The sequence below is a fragment of the Vicia villosa genome, linkage group LG2 (assembly GCF_029867415.1).
Source record: "Vicia villosa cultivar HV-30 ecotype Madison, WI linkage group LG2, Vvil1.0, whole genome shotgun sequence".
NCBI lineage: Eukaryota > Viridiplantae > Streptophyta > Magnoliopsida > Fabales > Fabaceae > Vicia > Vicia villosa.
Genome location: NC_081181.1, coordinates 106,981,684 through 107,001,600, shown reverse-complemented (window position 1 = coordinate 107,001,600; position 19,917 = coordinate 106,981,684). Strand labels below are relative to the sequence as shown.

General features: G+C 36.3%; 1 protein-coding gene across 1 annotated transcript; it reads right to left on the bottom strand.

The window, feature by feature from the left end:
- Positions 1-9,781: 9,781 nt before the first annotated feature.
- LOC131651759 (squamosa promoter-binding-like protein 6) lies at positions 9,782-13,200 on the bottom strand. The gene is made up of 4 exons (XM_058921449.1): positions 12,976-13,200; positions 11,834-12,483; positions 11,530-11,666; positions 9,782-10,744 (listed from the first exon to the last, which is right to left on the bottom strand). Exons 2-4 carry the CDS (start codon positions 12,439-12,441, stop codon positions 10,290-10,292), a joined length of 1,200 nt encoding a protein of 399 aa, XP_058777432.1. The 5' UTR covers positions 12,442-12,483; positions 12,976-13,200; the 3' UTR covers positions 9,782-10,289.
- Between the last annotated feature and the right edge of the window lie 6,717 nt (positions 13,201-19,917).

Below are 19,917 nucleotides of genomic sequence, written 5' to 3'. Positions count from 1 at the left end.
ATCTGGTTTATATTGGCCCACATTATTCAAAGACGCTCAAAGCATTGTGAAAGAATGCGACAGGTGTCAGAGAACGGGGAATATTTCAAAAAGAAATCAGATGCCTCAGAAGGGTATACTTGAAGTGGAGTTGTTTGATGTGTGGGGTATTGATTTCATGGGACCTTTTCCACCATCCCATGGGAAGAACTACATCCTTGTAGCGGTGGACTACGTCTCTAAATGGGTTGAAGCAGTCGCTCTTCCTACAAATGATGCCAAGGTGGTAGTGAATTTCCTCAAGAACAACATTTTCTCCAGATTCGGTGTTCCCCGAACACTCATAAGCGATGAAGGTACTCATTTCTTGAATAAGTTGATGGAGAATCTGCTGAAGAAGTATAATGTGAAGCACAAGATTGCAACAACTTACCACCCTCAGACTAGTGGTCAGGTAGAGGTATCGAACATGCAGATCAAGCAGATTCTCGAGAAGACTGTGAGCGCCTCAAGAAAAGATTGGGCTATGAAGCTTGAAGATGCATTATGGGCATACAGGACTGCATTCAAAACACCCATAGGCATGTCACCCTATCAGTTGGTTTATGGTAAAGCTTGTCATTTGCCACTCGAGCTTGAACACAAGGCGTTTTGGGCTTCTAAATTCCTAAACTACGATATTGTAAAAGCCGGTGAATCTCGTATCCTTCAACTACATGAGTTAGAGGAATTTCGAGATCAAGCGTATGAAAATGCAAAGATGTACAAAGAACAAACAAAGAAGTGACATGATCAAAAAATCATCAAGAAGGACTTTTGGGAAGGACAACTAGTGTTGTTGTTTAACTCGAGGCTGAAGCTGTTTCCTGGAAAATTGAAGTCAAGATGGTCAGGGCCGTTTATTGTGCACAAGGTATTCCCACATAGTGCGATTGAAATTAAGATTCAAGCCAATGGGGACATATTCAAAGTCAATGGACAGAGGTTGAAACCCTATTATGCTGGGCAAGAAGCTGGATCAATTGATCATTTGCGTCTCACCTAATGAGGTGGACGTCCGTCGAGCCATGCGACGTTAAACGAAGCGCTTAGTGGGAGGCAACCCACTATTTTTGTTCTTACCAGTTTTCCTTGTTTATTGTTTTTGTTTTGTAGGTTATTTTTGAAACACGACTATCAAGGAGTGAAAAGAGCAGAAAATCCGAGAAGGACAAAATTTTCTGAACACAGTGCCTGACACGGTCTGACCGTGTTGGCTGACACGGCCGTGTCACACTGATCAAAAATTTTGAGGATAAAAATTGGTTTTCCAGACCCGGACACGGTCTGACCGTGTTAGGTGACACGGCCGTGTCATGCAGAGTATTTTCTTTGAGAAACAAAATTGGTTTTCCAGACTCGGACACGGTCTGACCGTGTTGGCTGACACGGCCGTGTCAGCGAGCTAGATTTTGAATTTTTTTTCTCTTGCTTGTGGGTCCCGCGCGCCCCACACACTCAAACCCTATTTTTCCCTTCTCTTCCTTCACTTTTCTCTTTCTTCCTCTTTCTTCTCCCACAAAAACTCCTCACCTCCATTAAACCTCCAACACAAACCTTCATCCATCTCTCTCTAATTTCGTTTTTTCCCCACACCCACTTCACAAAAAGTGTTCCACTCGTCACTCTCCATCTACCTACGGTGGCCGTTTTCGCTAACTCGCATTTTTAGTTTTTGTGAAATTTTCAGGTACCCAAAATGCCCCCAAAGAATGCTTTCAGAAGAAGACCAACCGAGGATGGACCTTCGAGACCTCCAACTCGACCACGGAGGAATGTTGAACCGGCGGCTGAGCAGGGAAACGAGAATGCTCATGGGATCACCTTCACCCACCCCGCCCATGAAGTCCGGTATGCAAAACATAAGGACCGACGGTTAATTCCGAACAGGTATATGTGTCCCTCTACTTTAGCTGAATTGGGTTTGTCTGAAGATGTGCATAGACTGTTGAATAAAGTAGGGTTGTTAGATTTTATGTTGCGTACAACACCCACTTATGAACGGATAACATTGGAATTCTTGAGTACAGTGGAGTACGAGGTCCATACGGACTGGGAAGGAAGGCTCCCTATGTGTACCGGTGCAATCTCTTTTCATTTGTTTCAGATTCAGCACCGGTTGACTCTAGAAGAATTAGGTGCTATCCTTGGAATACCCGTTGATGGACCGGGAAAATTGCCTAGTGATTTTGTCCCAGGAAGGTTTTGGGGTAAGATCACAGGAACAGAATATATCGCTAAAGACGCGAAAGCCTCCCGGATTCATAATCCATGTTTTCGTTATGTGCAAAAATGCTTGGCTTATTCTATGTTTGGTAGGGGTGACAGTCAGGGAGTTATTTCGCAAACTGAACTTTTTCTTATGTCCTCCATGATCTCGGACACTCCGGTTAATGTGGCTGCTTTTGTGGCTGCACATTTAAGCAAAGTGGGAAAAGCAGTTTCAGGTGACATCTGTGTTGGAGGTATCATCACTCAAATAGCTAAATTTCTTGGCTATGACCCGGTGGTGTATCATCATGAGCCCGTCCCAGGTATGACTAAATTAGATATGCTTGCTTTGATTAACCAACTTGTGATACAAATGAGTGGTACTACTTACGAGTACAAAGTTGGGAAAACTGTGGTCATGAATCTTCCAAACCCTGAACGAACGTCCACCCTTAGTGAGGAGAATTGGCGCTATCGGGAAATTTTTAGGAGCAATTATCAGTTTCAGCGGAATGAAGAGAGTGAACACCTACAAGGAGAGACGGGTCAATCATCACAAGGTGGTAACCAATCTTCATCTTTCACGAGTGAAGAATGGAATTGGATACATGGCGAATTCGCCGATCTCAGAGGTGAGCAAGCGCGCCAAGGTCTGGAGTTACACCGTCAAGGAGCTGAACAAACCCGTCAAGGCGTGATGATGACGGAGATGCATAGCATGATGCAAAAATTGATGTTGCATTTTCCTCCTCCTCCTCCTCCTCAGTAGGGTGTTCGGTAAGTCTCTCCGGCGAGTACGAAAACATTGGGGACAATGTTTAGTGCAAGTGGGGGAGGGATTTTATCAATATTGTTTTCTTGTTTTAGTATTTCATTTTAATTTGTTATCGTCTGAAGTTTTTTTTCTTAGTTGTATCAAAAGTGTAACAGGATGAAGATTGGTGTCGAAGGCTTGGGTTAATGAGTGGTGAATGGAGGGACGACACAACCAAAAGCTAATTTCTCAAGGCACTTTGGAAGTAGATGTAGCCGAATATGTCGGACGCAACATGGTGAACGGAATTGAGCAGTTAAGTGACGAAATCAAGCTGGAAAGAGAAGTCACACGACATGAAGGGTGTGTGGAAGCTGCAAACTTAACCTACCTGGTGAGGATTATAAAAGGCCAAACACTTACAGAGATCACCATAAGAGTAAAATCAGGTATGTCTTTATCTCCCTAATTTTGCGTCTGTCCTACCAACATAATACAATTGTGAAATCACACAAGAGACAGTTGTTTGTTTTTCTTTGTTCCCCTGTCCTTATTTTCCGCCATTGTTGTTTTCTTTATTTTTGTCATATCCCTCGTTTACCCCATTGAGCCATTCCCCTTTGTTTTGTTTTGTTGAATCTCCATCCTTCATAATCACCATTTCCGGGTAGCACTTATCGTTTTTTTTCTCTTATCTCAAAACCGTGTGAAAATTGTAAGTTTGGGGTGGTTTATATGTATGTATGAAATTAAAAGGGCAAGTGTACAGAAAAATAAACAAAAGAGAAAAGAGAAGTGGGTGAACCACACAAAGAAAAAAAAGAAAGAGAAAAAGAAAAAGAAGTTTAATACACTTGCCCAAAAAGAAGTGAAAGACTCGGTGATTCTAACACTCGAAATTTCGGTGAAAACAGAGAGTCTAAGAAGAAACCCCCCACACATACAGAAAAAAAAAACGAGAAAAGTAACATAAGTGCAGAAAAACCCATTGTGTCCCCTCTCCTTGTTTATCCAACCTCCACCTCAGCCCCATTACAACCCAAAAAGCCCTCAAATTGTGTGATTCCTTTTTGTGTAGTGGAAGTAGGATGTTCGCAAAGTCAAGGGTTGATATCGCATATTATGATCTGAGCGAAAAACACTCTAACCACGAGAGAATTTGTGAGAAGTGTGACAAGTTTGCAGGTGAAATACATCTTGATATGAAGTGTGATGGACAACAAGGTGCGATAAGTCCCAAAAGCTGACTCAAGGAAGAGATTCAAGTTGCGAATGATATCGGCTATGTTGTGGTACAAAAAGAAATTCAAGGTGACCTTTGTTTGCTCGCTTGCATTGCTTGAGGACAAGAAATGAGATAAGTTTGGGGTTGTGATCGGTCACCATTTTACACTTAATTTCATCATGAATTCGACACACAATCGTCATGTTTGGTAACACTTTGTGTTTGTTTTTTAACGTTTTCTTTAAATCTATCTAGCTGTAGTTTATTTGTTTGCAATTTGTTTTTGTGCATTTTCCTTGTCAATTAGGTGCTTTTGATCTCGTTTGGTAATGGTTTCAGGTTAGCTTTGGAGTGAAGGAAGATCGCATACCCAAGAGGTGCGCAAAAAGGAAGCAAGAAGCAAAAATGAGCAAGGAGGCAGAGGCGGACACGGTCTGACCGTGTCGCCTGACACGGCCGTGTCAGGCCTCCTGAAGAACTGCACTCCTAAGACCAGAAGCTGAAACGGTCTGCCCGTGTCAAGTGACACGGCCGTGTCAGCTGTGCGGACAAAATTTCTGATTTTTTTGTTTTTACAATTTTAAAGTTCCGGGGGCAGTTTGGGTATTCCGGCTGAGATCTGAAAACCTAGAGGGATTAAAAGAGGATTGAGAGACAAGGAGAAGAGACTTTTGATCGTACGATAGAATTCCAGAGCAGAAAAAGATAGCTTCATCAAGGTTTCGGAAGACGAAGAGATTCAACGGTGGACACCATTGAAGATCAGAGTTCTCCTAATCTTTGTAATGTCTAAACTTTTTGATTTTGGTTTCTTGAATATTATGAGAGGCTAAACCCCCCAATGCCAGGGGGTGTCCCTGATTTGAATTGTAACGACTCTGAATATCGTATTTCGTTAATCAAGTATTCATATTTTGCAATTTGATTGTTTAATGTTTTTAATGCTCTCTTTGTCGGCAAAACAAGATTGATCTACGGTTAACAATCTGTAGGACTACGGTTGTTAAGGTTTTTTAAACAATTAAATCTTGTAGTATCACCTAGGACTAGGGATGCCGTAAGGTTATTTGAATATTCTTGATTACTTACATCTTTGGTTTACAAACCTTTGTTTCTAAGGACTTAGACATTGTGATTGCAAACCAAAAGGTTTTCACTAAGGACTTAGGAAAACACCCTTAAGGACAAATAGTTGCATCATATGAACTTGTTAAAGAGATCTTTTTACCGAGTCATTATAAGGCTGATCATACACCTACCTTGGCATTACTCTAAATTTATATCAAAAGCTCAATTTCAGCTTTTATATCGTGTTTTAATCTATTTCGTTAACCATTTAAAGCAACACCATATGTGTTTTTGTTTAATTGACTCCGCATAATAACTTGTGTTTCCTACGCAATCCTCGTGATCGATACTTGGGGTAAAACCCATTATAACTACACCGGTGAAAATAGTACACTTGCTATTTTTCCGATCAGAAAACATGAAAAAGAGACAAAGCAAGCCATGAGAAGTATCATATATGCCTAAATACTAATAAACCACAAAGAGGCGTTTTGCAATAGAAAGAACATACACTCACATATATTCATACATATGAAGTGATGCAAAGTTTAAGCATAAATAGACAACGCTACAAATCATCATAATTAGAAGAACACATATATGAAGGTGGTGAATACAATGTAATGATAAAATCTTGAGTCGCTTCAAACACGTCATGTTTACGTAACTCTTCACATTGGTGCTCCCGATGCTGCACACGCATGTGCCTAGCTTGATGAAAACAAAATATCACCACTAAAACCAACACTAAAGATGCTAACATAAATTGTGACCTGGCTTCATCAAGAATTACACAAGCACACACTTAGTCAATTTAGTTCATGTTAAAATAGATAAAAAGCACACCTATATGCAAGGAACATTAGTACAAAGCATGCTTGGACATCAAGATCATATACTTGAAATGTACAAGCTTTATGTCATGACAAAAATAAAGTATAATGATAAAGTACAACAATTAAAACATAAAGTCACTATAAGCATATGGATTGAAGAACACAAATAGGTTAATCAACAAAATATTTGGAAGCGAACATTCATGGTATTGTATCATACATCAAGCATTTTGAACTAAAAGAAATATTGTAGTAGCATAGGTATTACTTTCAAGGAGAAAATGGAACAATATTATCTCATAGATGAATGGAAAGAAGGATGCACCCGCATAGTCTGAAACTCTCATATGAAAGTTTGGTCAAGTATGTATAGAGTGCATGAAACAAATACATTTAGGCAGCATTTGAAGTATCAAGTATCCCCAATTCCCTATGAATGTTAAAAAATGGCTCGGTCGCAATAGGTTTTATAAAAACATCCACAAGTTGATTTTTACTATCAACATGCTCAAATACAACATCCCCTTTTTCAACATGGTCACGTAGGAAGTGGTGATGTATCTCAATATGCTTAGTGCGACAATATAGCACCAGATTCTTGGTTAGATTTATGGCACTAGTGTTGTCGCACATAATAGGAATACGTGAAAGTTTAATATTAAAGTCTAATAGTTGTTGTTTCTTGCTATGCCAACTAACCAAGGAATTTGAAAACATGTGACAAGTTCCACTAGTGCTTTTCCTATTCGATTTGCAATTGGAAAAGTCAGAATCAGAATAAGCAACCGAGTTATGATCACTTCCTTTGGAATACCAAAACCCATAAATGGATGTACCACAAAGGTATCTAAGTATGCGCTTGACCGATTTTAAATGTGATTCCTTAGGAGTCAATTGATATCGAGCGCATATACAAACACTAAACATAATATCGAGCCTAGATACGGTAAGGCATATAAGGGATCCAATCATACCTCGATATTGCTTGACATCACCATCCTTACCATTTACATCCTTATCCAAGTTGCCATTGGTTGGCATTGGGGTGTCAATTGATTTTGCCTCCTCCATACCAAATCGCTTTAGAAATTCGTGGCAATACTTTATTTGAGATATAATGGTTCCTTCATTTAGTTGCTTGATTTGAAGCCTGAAAAAGTAATCCAACTCGCCCATTAGACTCATCTCAAAATCCCCTTGCATTAGCTTAGAAAATTCCTTTACTAATTTCATGTTAGTAGAACCAAATATGATATCGTCAACATAAATTTGAACTAGAAGTAAGTGTTTTCCTTGACGTTTAATAAAGAATGCAATATCTACCTTCCCGCCAGAGTATCCTTGGTCAAGCAAGAACTTGCTAAGTCGCTCATACCACGCCCTAGGGGCTTGTTTGAGTCCAAACAACGCTCATTTTAGCTTGTAAACATGATTAGGATACTCTTGATATTCAAAACCAGGAAGTTGTGAAACATACACTTCCTCATTTATGTATCCGTTAAGAAAAACAATCTTTGAGATGTCAAACCTCTCCAATTATATGTTTTGATGAAGTCAACTAATATGCATGTGTATCAAGAAAGGATGAGCAAAAGAACAAATGGCTATGTATCAAGATTGCAACTTCATGAAGATTTAGCTTTGGGAGATTGATCTTCAAACTTAATTGGTACAAGTTACAATTCAAGCCTTGATATATTTTAAGTGCTCAAAAAATTACTTAACATTTTCATACATATGCATTAACATCATAAAACTTCTTGCCACTTGTTTAGACAACGGGGCCTTATTTAGATGGGTGTGAATGGATCCCCTACTTTAAAAATTACAGAATTTAAGATCTTAAAAGAGTTTAAACTATGTCGAGCTGAAGTGTCGTGTTTAGATCGAAAGTCGTCTAAACCAAACAGGCTATTGGAACCTCAGATATGTGCAACCGTTTATATGGTATAACAATGACACAATTATGCTTAACACTTGAATTCTCAAATTAACAGTTTTAATAAGCACAAAGCAATCAAGTTCCCAATCAATTTAAACACGGAATATTATAGTGTCAATTGATTTTCCAGAAATTTCCTTTACGTTTGTTGATATCAAAATCCTTTTACAATAAATTGATTGTAAGAAAATCAATAAATCAACAATGTTCAAAACAATTTCCAGAAATTTATTATGAATCAATCGCTCAACCAATGTGTTTAACAAATTGATTATCAAAATTTAAATGCAAGAGATAAAGAGATAGAGAGAGAAGGGACACGAGAAATTGTTTAGGTAGTTCACCGATTGTCCTCGCTACAGCTACATCTGCCCCTAATTCCAATTTGGAATTGATATATCAATCTTATTATGCAAACAATAATTTACAAGAGATGTCAAGCAATCCAACCCTACAAACCCTATGTTTGATGTTGATCGTTGCACTTCTCTTTCCTTCATTTGAGTTTCATCAAGTCACCCAACAAACACTAATTGATTCACTGTCTCGCACTACTCCTTTGCAAGAAACCACCGTTCTTCAAAGCTTTCACTCAGACAAATCCAAATTGCGAGTTGTTGTTACCCAAGATTACTAGTTGATTCACCGTCTCTTGCTACTCCTTTGCAAGAACCAACCGTTATTCAAAGCTCTTCACTTAATCGAATCCAATTGCATAACTCTTGTCTCCACCTTGATCTTGGAGTAAAATTCCTCACAGTTTTTCCGATGAAACCCCCTATGATTAGGTTATAACTAACCTAAATTGAACGTTATCAACCAAGTCTAGATGACACCCAAACAATGAATGATTATGTATACTTTGTTTGTGTGTATGCATAGAGGTTGAAGATGATGAGAAATCTTAGTATGTGCATATAGTTTTATCAAATTGAAAAAGATGCATGTATGATGTATTTATAGTAGTGCAAGTTGGAGGCAAAAGGGAGACCTAAAAATGTTAAAAAAATATGCAAATTTTGTGAAAAACAATAGCATGTGTCGACACATGTAAGTCATGCGTCGACCTGTATTGATGCATGCGTCGACCTGTATCAGGTTATGAGTCGACACATAGAAACATAAGCTACATGCTTTAAAACTGCAACACATGTGTCGACCTGAAAATCGTATGTGTCGACACATAGAAGTAATTTCTTTAGTATGTGTCGACACATAGAAATAAAATCTACATGCTTTAATATTGCAGTACACGTGTTGACCTGTACCTTATATGTGTTGACCTGTACACTTGCTTTTTGAGCAAAAACTGATTTTTCAAGCATGAAACTAATTTTTGATGCTATGTAATCCATTTTTGATGCATGATATTTTTTCAAACATGTTTTAAATGCATTCTAAGATCCTTAATGCTGAGGCACACATAATGACTCGGAGATACTGTTCAATGTACATAAATGCTAAGGTTTTCTTAAGTTTTGACATCATGCAAAACATCTAATGGACAAGTGCACTCATAATATCCTCCCCCAAACTTCATTACCAACTAACGTAGAGATGTGTGTCAGTCGTTCCAGAGAAATGTTACCTATTACAAGGAAGACATTAAAAGCGCTTGTTTTCGATGGTAGTAATGTCTCATCAAAGAATTTCACATCTCCAAATCCAATGGCCAGATAGAAGCATATATTGTAACCCCTCCTCCAGTAAAATTGAAATGAGGCAACTGTTCTGGCCATTTGCAAAGTCCAAAGACAAAAGACCCAATAATAAAGAGAAGGCAATAAAGATGCATTGAATTGGTGGACCATATTCTCTCTAAGAGCATACAATTTAACCCAAGGAAACTTGCTAACTGCACATATCAATCTCAATCTGATGGATGACCGTGATCCACACCTCATTTCATAGTTTCGATTACTAATCATTCCTCCTATTTAAGAGGAAAAGCGCGTCATTTCTCAAATATTCAAATTCATTCACATTTACGCATCATAGTTACTTTTGTGCTACAAAGTTGGATTTTCCCTCAATACTTCCACTAACATTGAAATCCCTCACTTTTCAACTTATCATTGCTTTATACTAAACCATTAATGAGTCTATTCACATAAAAAAAAATCCAACCAAAAAATATCATAGAAATGTATATCTTTTTTGGATTGAACATTAAAAATATACTAGTATCAACAAATAGAATCATTTCCATGACACATAAGGCTAAAAACAAAGTCTTCACACAGTTGGGAAACAAAAATCCTCATTTTCCCACTTTACCAAAACAGAATTTCTTTGCTGCTCCACTCTTTGAAGATGAGAAGACAGCTGAAACAAATCAACAGTAACTCCATTTTCAGATTTGATAACTCCCTTAGAGTTTATCTCACGTGGTAACAATTCATTTTTCGAATCCTGGTCATCACTGTCTTGCTCGTGGATGCCGTGAAAAAGAAGGGAGGTAGCTAATGTATTTCCTGCTGCATGGCGTGATGGATTCTGTGACTGAGATGACAGAAGAGAGAGAGCACGACTAGATAACTCGTGATCAAGTGTGGAGTGCGTGTCTAGTTGAGGGCTGCAAATTGGTTCCTCTTCTAGTTTGATATGTCCACTTTGAGAGATTTGATCATGCTTTGCTGAGAAAAGGATTCCACTTTGAAATATGTCTTGAAAGGAAAAGTTGTTAGTACCTGAGAAAAGGATTCCACATGAGTGCATGATTTATCTTGTTAAAAAACATTCCATTCAAACAATGACTTCTCATGCAATCATGAATTGAATAAACGATTAAAATAATCGTCGAAATGCAAAATATATGTCCTACCATGATAGCGAAAACTAATCTTACAACACTAGTGTGTTTGACTTCAACTTTGTGCATTAAAAATTCTGATGGATGCAAACAAACACCTTTGTTAAATGGTCCACATCATTCCCTGGGACCACGGTAATTAAAAGACGAAGTGATAACATAATTTAAGATGCTTTATGTGCCTCTTTTGTCTGAAATGTTTAAAAAATTGCATGCTGTCTTTTCTAGATTCAAAGGTTTTAATTTCAGTTTATGGCAGGAATCGTATCAGTATCTTGTGAAAGCGAATAAGAATATGAAATCTCCTGAAATATAATCTTTATGATTTTTGAACTATATGGTGGTCAAAAATCAGAACTATATCTCATTATATAATATGCCACTAATCTATCAACTCTTAACTATTTGAAGTGGTTATACTTTTCGACAATATTGCTTCAAAGTTTGATTCACTAAATCTTATTAAAATTGGTATTTTCATAGTTAGGCATAGTTGATCTGAATTATGCTACTCAAACTTTATGATGAATTTCAAAGGTTTTTCTTCGTCACTACGGTTAGATCATATGTTAACCACTTGGGTTCTAAATTTTATATGTCTCATACTTAGCGTGGACTAGATAACAGCAGACCTAAATCATCGTAAACATCGTGAAATCAAACCTTGATAAGATTGAAGAATCTTGTGTTGTTTACTAGTCATGTAATCAAACTGAGGTTTCCTTCGGCGTTCATTGTGTCCAGCTAAACGCCTACGACAACTGCGCTTACCATCATCGAACTCAGCTACCAAATGGAACCTAATTCAAGAACAAAAGGAAGCATAGTTCAATCTACAAATAACAATCAAATTCAATCTGCATACATTTCCTATTCAAAATAAACGAATGACGGAAACAAAGTGGCAATTTGGTAACATTGATGAAACAGACAATTCTTTAAACACAAAAGGAAGTTTAAATTATACCTGCTGCACTGCTGACAAAACCTCTGTTCAACACCATTGACAACAACTTTAGCTGTCTTGGAGTGAACATCACAAACTTTATGCCTTTTGTGGTAATCTTTCGAGGTGCTAAGATCCATATTACAATTATAAACTTGGCAAATAAGAGCCTGGGAAGGTAAAGAGGTAGTGCGAGCTCTCTTTGAAAGCACGGTTTGATGTATCGGTGTGGAATCATGATTTTTCGATTCAAATAGAGATTTTAAATTCTTAGACTCATAATCTTCTTCCTTAAAAAACGAATCAAAAGCAATAACACGGATAGAGGAATCCCCTCTTTTACTAGAATTATTACTCTCTAGCTCACAACTTGATGTCTGAACCGAACCATGAACAGCCCCAGATGTCTTCATAGGCTTGCTACCATGAAAAGACTTCTGCAAAAAGTCGGGAAATCCCAACTCCACAAACTCCATACTTTTAAATCCATCTCTTTCAAAGTTACCTGAAGATTTGTTCTCCAATTCAACTGATGGTTTTCGACTTCTCATAAAAGCATCAAATGAAAAGTCCATTTCATCACAAAACAAATAGCTTCTCTCTTCAGGGATGCCACTCCAAGATTCCATAAGTACAAATTGAATCGAAGAATACTGAAATAATGAAGAAACCTAACACAATTGCAAAGAAATACATTACTCCTATGCTAAAAATCAAATTTTTATATTGATAGATATTCATTTTTATTAAACCTAATTAAAACATATACATAAAATACAAGTATAAATTTACCATAGAGAAGAAAAGGAAAGAACATAGCATCTAAAAATCTCAACTTTTTTTAACAGGGTTGTTCTATACACAAATCAATGAACACCCAAAAGACAAATTTCAAAAGGGTAAACCAAATCAAACCCAAATTGAAGAATTATAAATGTTCCAAGTTCAAACTCTTATAGCATTTGAAACCCAAATAGAAAAAGCAAAAACAATGAAAATGGCCATGTTAGAAGTAATTGAAAGGAATGATTTTTCTTGAGAAGGAAATAAACAGGTAGAAAAATGCAAAATCTATTCAGCCATCTAACAGTTTGTTGGGAACAAAAGTGGATCCATGCATCCAAAGAGAAACAAAAAAATGGTATCTTGAAGTAAGGAATAACCTGAAAGATGGACTGTGGTGGCACCTTGGGAGTGTATTTGGCACACAGAAGAGAGAGGGGTATTTTCTGAGAATAGTTGTTGTAAGGTGGAAGCAGATAGAGAGTGAGTCAACATGAAAGCAAAAGCATGTTACTTTTAAGAAAGCAATGCACTTCCATTTCAGTACAATTGATTTGGTGACCAAAAAGTGGCATCGAAAACACATATTCTAATCTTCTAGTGAAAGAATAAAGGTTTAATTAATAATTACTTAATGGAAATGCGAAATCTAGAGATTCCACCAAGTGGATCTCTCACGCAGTTTTCTTAAATTTATGTTGATTTGTTTTGTATATGCACTTGTGAAATTTTTTTTACCGTTGTTTAAATATTAATAGTTTTGTAGAAGTATTTACAAACAGGAAATTTTGTCTGGTGCCTAATAGTGTATTTGGATGAAACATTTTAATGAGGTAATGTAATATTTTGAGGGAATTTAAAACACAAAATTTATTGTTTGGATACAAAAATGAAGAATTGTTAAAATGATGGAATTTATGAAGTATTTTATCTAAGTTAAATTTAATCATTTTGAAATGACACCATTAATCAAAGAATTTGAAATTTCTCTCATACTCTATAGAATGTATTTGTTATTATTATTTCTTCAAATTTTGCAAATTGGTCCTCATATTTTTCAAAATTACAAATTTGACCCCAAAAATTTTCAAAAAATTGCAAATTGGTCCTTAATAATTTTTAAATTTTATAATTTGGTCCTTCAAATTTTTAAAAATTGCACATTGGTCCCTATTTTAAGGCACAACATGTCAAATGCCAAATCATAAGGCACCTCCCAATTTTAAATGTACCACTAAGAGGGACACCTATTTAATAAAGGCTCAACAACCCAACCAATTAATTTTTTTTATATCAAATAGAAACCATTACACCACAAGAACAAAGAGATGAGAGAACGACTTTAGAATCCTCGAGCAGAAAGGACTAGAAACATCCTCCGAACCGATAAAGATTCCCATATTGAGTAAATTCTCTATGGTATGAATTATATCTTGTATGAGTTACCACTAGAAAACAAGTACTTTAGAGGGTTCCCAGCTATTCCATATACTAGAGAGAATTGACTCCCTTAACAAGACTTGACGATTTGTAGAAAGCTCACGAGAGAGAAGGAAAGAGTATGCGAAAGCCATAAAATGGGAACCATCTTTGGAATGACTCCACCACGACTTATCAGGCTGCGAGGAAAGGATAAAGTACTTGACTACTAAGGGAAGATCATGTATCAATGTCTACTCATGCTAAAAAATACGAGTTATTTTCCATTTAAGATCCCTAACCCAAACGTGTCCATCTCATTTACCAACCTCTCCCACTTAACGATCTTTATGGTCAGAGATATAAAATAGTCGAGGGAACCTAACTCTAACAGGAGTATCCCCTACTCATAGATATTTCCAAAAATTAATGAGATGACTAGACCTGACTTTCTTAACCACATTATCCCGAAACCATTTTGAAGGGTCGTCCCCTTTGACACTGAGAAAGAACACCCCTCTCCATGTGTTCTTACTCACCTTCATCATTTTATTTTTCTTTCTAAAATTCAAATATAACAATTACAAAAAAAAAAAAAGTTTCTTAATCATCTTGTCTTTTCCTTCATCCCAACATCAGTCTTTAAAGCAATCAAATATTTTTCTTCAAAAAATTTCAAAACAAAATTCATAAATTTAACTGCCACATTTTTGCCTCAAGATACTAAAATAAATAGTAACCTCAAAGCATCAACTAGAAATGAGGTTGGGACGAGATCTTAAAAGAGTGACACTTCCACTAGAGTCACTAACATTTGATTTACCATTAAAATTATTAATCATATGTACATTAGCTCGTAAGAGCTCAACTTGTTATCTCACCATGTCATACAAATCTTCATCATCCATAAAATTTTCAATTTCAGATATGTAAATTTTGTTTTTTTGGTTGTGTTGGAAATTTATAAATATATTTTTTTTTCAATTTTAGATCTGTAATTCTTGTTTTTTGGTTGGATTGGAAATCTATACATTTTTTTTAAAAATTTCTTATTTGTAAATTTTTAGATCTTGTTTGAGTTGGAAAAATCAATTGCATGCAATTTGTGTTTTGATTGGATTGGAAACTGTAAAAAAAAAATTCATATCTATAAATTTGTAGATCTTCTCTGAGTTAGAAAATTCAATTGCATGCAATTTGTTTTTTAAGAAAGGTAAATGAGTAGGTTTGAGATGTTGAATTGTGTTGTGATATAATCCAAGTTGTATAATCTAAGCGTAAACCCAAATTAGTTACTTGGCTTAGAAGTTAGTTACTTGTATATATAAGCATTTGTATTTCAGTTTTAAATATATATTCAGTAATAAACTCTACTTTCAATACTTCTCTCTCTCACCCAAAGTACCTCACACACTAACAAATTGATATCTAGAGCTTTCGATTCGTTTCTTGATCGTGTTTTCAAGAACTTCACGTTGGTGATCGTGTTTCCAGGGATTGTGAATCACAGTTGCTACAAAAATAAATGATACCAATGGCATCCTGAATTCTCTTCTAATTCTTGATGGAAAAAATTGGATTCGATGGAGAAAACAAATACAATCTTTATTTGGTTTCCATGAAACCCTATAAGTGTTCAACAATGGCGTCACTAAGCTTGCTGATAATGAAACTGATGCTCAAAGAGTCATTCATAAGGATGTGAATAAGAAAGATCGCAAGGTTGTGTATTGTATCCAATCGGCGGTAGATACGACAAATTTTGATCGAATTTCTCATGCTGAATCGGCGAAGGAGGAATGAGATATTCTTGTCTAGTATAATGAAGGGGTTGAGAAGATTAAAATTGTCAAATTGTAGATGTTACAAAGGCAATATGAATTACTGCATATGGGAGAAGAAGAAAAGATTGCAGGCTATGTGCCGAACGTGCAAAATTTTGTTCATCTAATAAAAAGTCGTGGTGAAACACTTATTAACAAGATGATAGTTGAGAAGGTAATGTGTAAATAGACCAATCACTTTGATCATATTATCATATCTATTCAAGAAATTAACAATCTTAAAACCATAAAACTGGAAGATTTGGTTGGTTCGTTGAAGGCACGTGAGTTACGGATTATCAAGAGGAAATGGATTCAAGATTCGAAACCTCTGCAGGTTCAAACATGGAAGAAGCATGGTGGTTCTAACAAATTCAAAAGAAACGGAAATAATACTAAGATCAAGAACTCTTGGTCGAACCCTCAAAAGCATAAGGTTGATGATAAGGCTTTTGAATCCTTGAAAATAGGAGAAGGAAACTCTTATCAGAAAGACAAAGAAGAGAAAAAGGTGTGCAATGCTATGACTGTGAAAAGTGGGGTCACTTAGTCAAGAATTGTTGGTACAAGAAAGATAAGAGAGCGACAAAAAGAGAGGACGAAGGAGGGAACCTTGCACACAAAAATTTATATAATTTTGAAGATATGGTGGTTATGGTTACAGTTGTAGATGACCGTGTCGACTCCAAGATCAGGTTCCTCGACACAGGTTGCGCAAACTACATGACTAATAGAAAAGTGTGATTGGAAGATTTCGTCGAGTTGAAGAAGATAAAGGTCATACTTGCTTATAATAGCTCGTTGCAAGCAAAAGGTATTGGAAGCATATTTATTCAAAGGATCAGTAGAGCAAAAGCTATGATCAAACATGTACTCAACGTACCTAGAATAAAGTGCAACTTACTAAGTGTTGGATAACTGTTCGAAAAAGGTTCTCAGTTGTTAAGAAAGACGGAGCCTTGGAACTATTTAACACTTAGAATAATTTGGTCTCAAAATCTCCCATGTCAAAGAATAGGATATTTAAATCCACGATCAACTCGATTGAGGTATAATGCTTGAAAACAGTTATCGACCACAAGAATAGTTGGTTGTGGCATTTGAAGTTTGACCATTTGAACTTCAGGTCTCTCAATCAACTAATCACTCAAATATGGTAACATGTACACCAAGTCTTGTGATGCCCGACAAACTCTGTGAAGGTTGTTTAATAAGGAAGTAATCTGGAAAGTATTTTGTTTCGACGGTGCCAATAATATCCTCTGGTATACTAGAAGTAGTACATTCAGATGTATGTGAAGGAGTGAAAAACACTTAGAAAGGGGGATTGAATAAGGGTTGTTTCTAAAAAATGACAGATAAAAAATAATCACACAGTTATTTTTATCCTGGTTCGTTGTTAACTAAACTACTCCAGTCATTCCCTGACAGAGTGATTTACCTCAACTGAGGATTTAACCCACTAATCAACCTTGATTACAATGGTTCTCTACTTAGACAACTTCTAAGTCTTCTAGAGTATACAGATCACAACTTGATCACTCTAGGAAATTCCTTTTACAAAGATGTAAATAATATTACAGGAGTTTAATGTGCTTCTTAATAAGCTATAATCACCAAGTCATTTTTCTCTCAAGATTAAGTTCTAACACTCACTAAGATATTACAATTTGTGAGGTTGAAGATGAAGTTTGTTTGCTGTTTTTGTGTGACAACATTTTGGCAGTGTAATGGTACTTGGAGCGAAAGTTGTTGGCTGCTTCAGCATCAGAACTTCTCTTATATAGGCAGTGAGAAATGTGACTGTTGAGTAGCATTTAATGCTTTGCGTGAATAGTACACTGTTGCATTTAATGTTTCACTTTTTTGCCAACTACCTCGAGCCATGCTTCAACTGCTTTTGCTGACTTTGCCTTTTGTAGCTTCTAACGCTCTTTTGTCAGTCAGTCAGATTTGACGTTGTAGCCTTTACATCTCGTACTTGCTTATGGACTCAGACTATTAGAATAACATTTGAATATCAGAGTCTTCAACGTTGGTGCAGATGCAACTTTAGTCATCAGACTTTGGAAGTGCTTTGTAGCGTGATACCATCAGATCTTCAGAGCCTTGCTTCTGACTGCCATCTTCTGATGCCTTCCAGATCATGTTCTGATTTTCTCAAGACCATCTTCTGATGTCTTCCAGACCATGTTCTGACGAAGTCATCCAGATCTTCTAGGTCATAGCTTCTGAATGCTGATTTTGTGCATACTTTCTTAGACTTTTCCTGAAATGGAAAACGTGAATAATTATAGTACCACATTGTCTTATACAAAATTCATATATAATGTTATCATCAAAACTAGAAATATTGATCAGAACATTTCATGTTCTAACAATATGTGGCCCCTTTTAGGATCATACCATTAATGGAAACAAGTATTATGGTTTGTTTGTCGATGGGTATAGTTGAAAGCTTTGGATCTATGTGATTAAGCAAAAGGATGAAGTATTTAAAATCTTTAAGAGATTCAAGATGCTTGTCAAAAACCATAATGAAAAGAAGATCAAACTTCTGTGAACAGATGGAGGTGGCGAATACACATCTAAGATATTTGAAGAATTATGTGCAAAACATGGTATTGATCATGAGATAACTTCTCCTTATACTCCTCAATATAATGGAATAGTAAAAAGAAGAAACAAGACCATATTGGATATGGCAAGATGCATACTAAAGCAGAAGAATATGCCAAAATCCTTATGGGGTGAAGTAGTCACCATTGCCGTCTGTATACTGAATAGGTGTCCTACAAAGAAACTGAAGAACAAGGTTCCTATAGAAGTGTGGAGTGGCAAACAATCATCAGTGAGTCATCTGAAGGTGTTTGACTTTACTTGTTACAAGCATCTTCTTGATGCGAGAAGAAGGAAGCTTGATGACAAGAGTGAACCTATGATTCTGGTAGGATATCATAAAATTGGTTCATACAGACTGTTCAATCCAATTAATGAGAAGATTGTGATAAGTTGAGATATTGTGATAGATGAGAATTCTGCCTGAGATTAGAATTCTGGTGATGCAATTGACAAGACATTAGTGAGATATGGTTTCGACGAAGCAAGTAATGAGGTCGAAGTCAATGAAATTGTCGATATTCTAGTCCAAGTCAAAATCGAAGCAGTTGTTGACATTTTTGATATAGCCGAAATTGAAGAGGGTGTGGCTAACACAAGCCAAAGACCTCAAAGAACTCGAATTCGTCTACAAGACTATGAAGTGACTGGTGATGGTGAAGTCACACCAAATGGAAAATTAGTTAATTTTTATTTACTTGTTAGTACAAAATTTTATAACAGGACTACTAATAGATCGTTTGCTGACAATGACTACGAAATTGATCATCAGAAGATAGACATAGTGAGATATTTCAATTTTTTTTAATATGCTTCCTTAATATGCCTCTTAAATAATATAAAGTATATCTACAATATAAGAAAATTAATTGGTTTGGAAAATACCGAATCACCCCTCTTCTTAGTTATGTTTCCACGTGGCTATCTTCTCCATCTTCCACCTGTTATTATTCCATTGTTTCTATTCTACTCCTCTTCAGCTTTTCTAAATGTTCCATGCTTTGGCAATGACTTTTTTATTCATTTCTTGGAAAGAAAACTATAATCTTAATATTTAAAATCTTCCATCTTGGAAAGATAAATTTCCTTTCCCCTTCTATACTCAAATGTATTTTCTATCACTTGCCTATTGATAACACGAAATTATACCGTATTATCGGTCTCGATTACGACACAATCCGTAACATTTAATTGGTTATTATTTTATTTTATTATGGTTTTATGCTGTTTTGTTATTTGTTTCAGGAATTTTAAATAAATCTCAAGTATTGGGAATAATGAGCAATTGGGGGGTTAGAAACAAGAAAATGAAGAAAAAAAATGCAAAAAGTCCAAACCCATGTGCAAAAGCCCAGAACGAAGATCCAAGAAGGAAAAGCACGTGTGCCCCTAGGCACTCACGTGTGCCCCTAGGCACTCACGTGTGCCCCTAGGCACTCAGAGTATGCCCCTCGGAACTGG